This window comes from Prosopis cineraria, unplaced genomic scaffold (genome assembly GCF_029017545.1).
Source record: "Prosopis cineraria cultivar Desert tree isolate PC_DT_omini unplaced genomic scaffold, ASM2901754v1 PC12, whole genome shotgun sequence".
Classification (NCBI taxonomy): Eukaryota; Viridiplantae; Streptophyta; class Magnoliopsida; order Fabales; family Fabaceae; genus Prosopis; species Prosopis cineraria.
The window spans coordinates 40,339,573-40,345,068 of NW_026555343.1; the positions used below are offsets into that span (position 1 = coordinate 40,339,573).

At 39.6% G+C, this 5,496-nt stretch overlaps 1 protein-coding gene across 1 annotated transcript; it reads left to right on the top strand.

The window, feature by feature from the left end:
• The first annotated feature begins 633 nt into the window (after nt 1-633).
• Nucleotides 634-4,236, top strand: LOC129289525 (AP2-like ethylene-responsive transcription factor AIL1). Its single transcript, XM_054926303.1, has 8 exons — nt 634-1,084; nt 1,363-1,933; nt 2,023-2,105; nt 2,517-2,605; nt 2,751-2,824; nt 3,091-3,141; nt 3,287-3,363; nt 3,495-4,236. The coding sequence occupies exons 1-8, from the start codon at nt 892-894 to the stop codon at nt 4,124-4,126; spliced, it is 1,770 nt and encodes a 589-aa protein (XP_054782278.1). The 5' UTR covers nt 634-891; the 3' UTR covers nt 4,127-4,236.
• Nucleotides 4,237-5,496: the final 1,260 nt, after the last annotated feature.

Consider the following 5,496-nt stretch of genomic DNA (forward strand, 5'->3'; position numbering starts at 1 on the left):
CAACCTAAAAAAATTCTTGTATTTCTCAACTGAGAGATTACAGTTATTATTTGCAAAACATTATCATTTTTATAAAAATCTTTAACAAAATAAATGAAAAATGATTAAATTAAATTAAATTAAACATTAAAAGAAGACAAGTACCATCTCGAAACCAAACACAATCCAACATGAAAACATGAATTTCTGCTGCACACAGTTTTTGGGTAATCCGCATTCCGCTGCTCTTCATTCCACACAATCTGTTCTCGTTCACCAATCCCAATCGTTGACCGACTTCGAATCCAAATAATACTGTTGATCTACGCGGAAAGCGAGTTTACATAGTAACGTACCTGATCACAGCTCGAGAAGTTTGGCATCACTTTAATGTCTTCAATTTTTTTTCTCCTGTCATGGCCACCTCTGTACGCTGAGAAAGAAATGAAAGAGGCGGCACGAGGCCCAATATTTCATTAGAAAAAAGGGACAGAGCTGAGAATATAAGACGACACCACCTTCCCCATTATCTTCACCCTCTTTCCTTCTTCACTTTCACGCACCTGGAGCTCCCCCGGCCAAAAAAAAAAAACAAAAAAGAAAAAGAAAATCACACTCCTATTATAATAGACCCACAAGATGAAACAAGTCCGTATGATGATTTTTACGATGCACCCAGAAGTAAAAATCGAAACTTTAACTCCATCCTCCATCCCCCACCCTGTTACCCCAACCTTTGAAGTTTGAGCTCGAACTCCAACATTCCCAACTTGCATAGAGATACACAAGGTTGTTGATTTGAGAGAGGGACAGATAAGAGAGAGATAGAGAGAGAAGGGGGGAGAGAGAGAGATATTTGAGGGTTGTGTTGTGTAAGTGTGCGGTGATTGTTTTTCTTGAGAAAGGGTAAATATGAGCGATTGGATGGGGTTTTCTCTGACTCCACACTTGAGGATTGATGAAGTATATGGGAATGGCAGAGAGAACCAAGAAGAACACCGTGGAGGCTATCCTTCTCCTCATCATCGCTTGTCGGTTATGCCTTTAAGATCAGATGGCTCTCTCTGTGTTGCTGACCCTTTTAGGCACCCTGGTGCAGCTGAAGGTACTAGTGCATGTCACTGTTCAAATTTCAATATTTTATTTTATTTCCCTTTTTCTGTATTTGTCTTGTGTTTGAATCTTCAAGAAGTTGTCTCTCTGTATAAGTAGGAGTTGTTTGATCTTTGGCCTCTGTTTGCATGTTAGTTGAAACAGCTCTTTCGCACTATTTCCTCTGATTACTTCTGTTACTTAGCATTTAGCAATGAAATCAGTTCCTTTGCTGCATGTCTTCTGAATATACAATCAATTTCTCATCTGGGTTTCTTGGCTGCTCCGTAGAATGGAGATATGATCATGGAGTAGTAGGCGGAAGCTCAAATGAAGAAGGTCCAAAGCTTGAAGATTTCTTGGGTTGTTACTCAAACTCCTCTGATATTGCTGAAACCAAAGTGTATTGCCCGGGCAGTACGCAACAAGAAGACCAAAACCAGAACCAGAACAGCATTTCCAGCAGAATCAATGTGAATGTGGCCCCAATCTTCAGTACCAACGCGGAGATAGAAGCTGATGGGGAAAATTTCTCAAACGCTCCTTCCTTAATCCAACCGTTTCATGCGTACAATGATAATAACTCTCGAGCTGTAATCCCCAACAATGGCATGTACAAGTCCTGGTTGGCCCAATCTCAATCTTGTGCTGAAGTAAATGGCTATAGCTACCAATCTCTAGCCCTAACTATGAGTCCAAGTCTACCAAACACTCTCTCTGGTGCAATTTCCCGGCCGGTTCAAGTGGAAGATGATGCTCGTAAAAGGTCAATGACAAAATCTCTTGCGGTTAGAGAACCTGTGCCCCGCAAATCTATTGATACCTTTGGTCAAAGAACATCTCAATATAGGGGTGTTACAAGGTAAGGATAATGATTTTTCTAGTTAACCAACTATATAGTTCCTCCGGGTTGTCATTATTCCTTTTATCTTTTCCATTTTCGGATGTTAGGCATAGATGGACTGGGAGATATGAGGCCCATTTGTGGGATAATAGTTGCAGGAAGGAAGGGCAAACAAGGAAAGGAAGGCAAGGTGAGAGAAAAACTACCTTTTTCAACACATTATGGTTTTGCAAGAACCATACACACGCTTAGTCTTGCTGTTGATGATCATCATTGTTTTTTCTTTTTTACTTTCTCTTGATTTGATGAGAATATATATGTACTAACGGTTTGTTTGATGCGCTGGATGGATTCTTCTCCTTTCAACGCTTCAACTCACTGCACAGTTTACCTCGGTAGGTGAAAATCCACTATACATTTGCATGTCTCTTTCTTTAGTTATTTTACAATCACTCTGGTTTTTACTGTATTCCCATGACAACAATCTCTCTGATGGTTTATAATTAAAAAAAAAACATTAAAAGGTGTGCTTGTGCATGATTCTGAGAACAGACGTAATTCATATCCTTTTGAAAATAATTTATATTATTGTTGTTACTAGGTGGGTATGATAAGGAAGAAAAAGCAGCGAGGGCTTACGACTTAGCTGCACTCAAGTATTGGGGTCCAACCACTCACATAAATTTCCCTGTATGCTTTTCTGAGACTTGCACTGTTCTTTCGATCGAAAAGTCCCGTCTGTATCCTTTATTTTGTGTTAGCTTTGACCAGCTATTTCATCTTACTACCATTAGCTAATAGCCCAAACTTAATCTATTCTTCTTGAATGCGTCAGTTAAGCACTTATGAGAAGGAACTTGAAGAGATGAAGCACATGACTAGGCAAGAATTTGTGGCCAACTTGAGAAGGTAGTCACTTGAATCTTTCCTCGTGATCTTGTTAGATACATCATGCAGTTTTGAAATAGCAATCCTTCAGCAATTAGTATGGGTGGCTTTTGTACAGCTCAATAAAAGAGTTTGCGATGATTTTACTGAAAATTTTTAATATAGCAAACATGCAATGAATTTTAAATGAGCTGTGTCCATTGACTTTTCATTCCTCAATTAATTTTCTTCCCCTATATTCAATATGGAACAAAACGATGTGTCCTTTTTGGTTCTCTTGGGAGCAGGAAGAGCAGTGGATTTTCAAGAGGTGCTTCTGTGTATAGGGGCGTGACAAGGTATGGCCAAAAGTTGTTTGCTTTTATTCTTTAGCATCAATAATATTGATAAAAGTTTTCCATTATTTACTGCAATTCCAGCTTTTGAATTAACTTGGTGGCCATTATTGGCAAAACATTTAACTGCTTCCCTTGTCATCTCCAGACACCATCAACATGGAAGGTGGCAAGCTAGGATTGGTAGAGTTGCAGGAAACAAGGACTTGTATCTCGGCACATTTAGTACGTTTCACCAACCTCCCTCACCATAACCTTTCGTGGATTTTCCTTTAAATTAATCTTATTTTACACTCTTGTTCCTCTTTTACTCGTAGTAGTCTTCAGTGTGTTAATGACTATTTTTTTGCTTGCAGGCACACAAGAGGAGGCTGCAGAAGCATATGATATTGCAGCAATAAAGTTCAGGGGGACGGGCGCTGTGACCAATTTCGATATAAGCAGGTATGACGTGAAGAGAATATGCTCCAGCTCCACTCTCATTGCCGGAGATCTGGCAAAGAAGTCTCCAAAAGACTTGGCTAGTCCCGGTGTCGCCACCACAACGGACGACTTCAATTCTAACGCATCGACGTCATTGACGACAGCAGCTCATCAGCAACAGCCACAGCCCTCTTTTACTGTAACAAATGGTGAACACTCTTCCGATGAGTTGGCCAACATGGTTTGGAATGACGATGGGAACCCCAACGAGAAACAGGTCAACGATCACAGTACTTCGGAGAACGGCAAGAATAATGATAAGAATGCGTCAAACCCAGAAGAAAGTCCCAAGTGTTCAGTGGAATTAATGGGAAATGAGTTTGGGGTGAGTGGTTCAGAGTTTGGACCCGGGTTCTTCTCGTTGCAGGGGCCAAAGTATAACAATGATGACGACGATGATGGGAACAACGACGACAACGGTAATGATAACTTGAATAATGACAATCGCATTGGGAACATGGGTCTGGTCCATCAAGTTCCTGTGTTTGCTTTGTGGAATGAATGAACAAACGAATGAGGTTGAGTTGATAGGAAAGTTAGGCTCTAAACGGCTAGATTTAAACGATGATGATGATGATCATGTAGGACTTGAAGTTGTAATGGTACGATACCTTTTGCTTTAGGAGAAAGAGAAAAAGGAAAAAAAAAAAAAAAGGGAAGTAGGGATGTCTGGAAATTTTGAATCCCGCTGTGTTTATTCCGTGGGATTCGTTAAGTAACTTGGCAACTTATAATTTTGCATCCATGAGTGAGCAGTTTTATTCATTTACAGTTAATTTTCTCTTTTTGTTTTTTCTTTTTGGGTATAATTTACAGTCAATTTTCTGCTTGGTGATGGACGCGTTGTGTTCTGACTTGACTTCAGCGCAATACAAAGGTGGCAAAAGAGTAATCTATGTGATCACCATTGTCGAAGGTAATACATGTGTGCACGCCAGTAAGAAACAACGTACGATAAAAAGAAGTCGTCGCAGAAAAGTTCTGCCGCACCCTATTTTTAATTTTGAATTTCTATCTAATGCTCATCCGGCTGGGCAGTGTGTATTTTTAACCTTTTGTTTCCCACTGTTACTATATATTCAACTGAAAGGTGATTTGTAACATGAAAATGTTATAGATGGCCCTATTAAAGTGTTAACAAACATGTAACTTTTTTGCCTGAGATAGCACACGAAACGCGCTAGGTTAAACTACTGAAAAATTACATTTCGTATAGTATTGGTTTATTTTTATTTCTTTAAAATGATTTTAAAACATAAATGATTTTTGTGTGAATTATATTGTCAATGCCTCGCCAAAAAGCAGAAGTTGGTGTTGACTGTTGATACGGAGGATCAAACTATCAAAGTTGTTTGGCATGTCTGGATATTTTGATTTACCAAGGAATAATAACAAGTGTGAGCCGACTTGTTTGGACTTCAAATGGTGAGGAGTTTCAAGATGGGTTGAATATGGAGTATATAAATGGATTAATGGAAAGACGTATAAACTTTTTATATAGCTTGATATTTTTAATTTTATTTATATATATATATATAGACACACATGCAGGTCGGCTGCATTGTGACAGCACAAGAAGGATCAGCAAGAAATGTGTGTATGGTTTTGAATGTTTCTTGTTTCTGAAATCGTAGCAAATCAGGACGAAATGCGGCCTCCAAGAAGGGGGAGTCCCACTGGGAAGAAGACCGTCTCAACGCAGCGTTTTGTAGGATCCCGTCTGCATAGTTGTCTTGGGAAACTGAAGCCGTGAAAGCTACTCAGATGGGAAGCGGATGGGAGGACGAAGTGATGGGACACGACAATGCGTCCACATCCAGAAGGGTGGCAATACGAAGGGAATCGGGGCGTTTAATTGAAAGGGGTTAAAAGGAC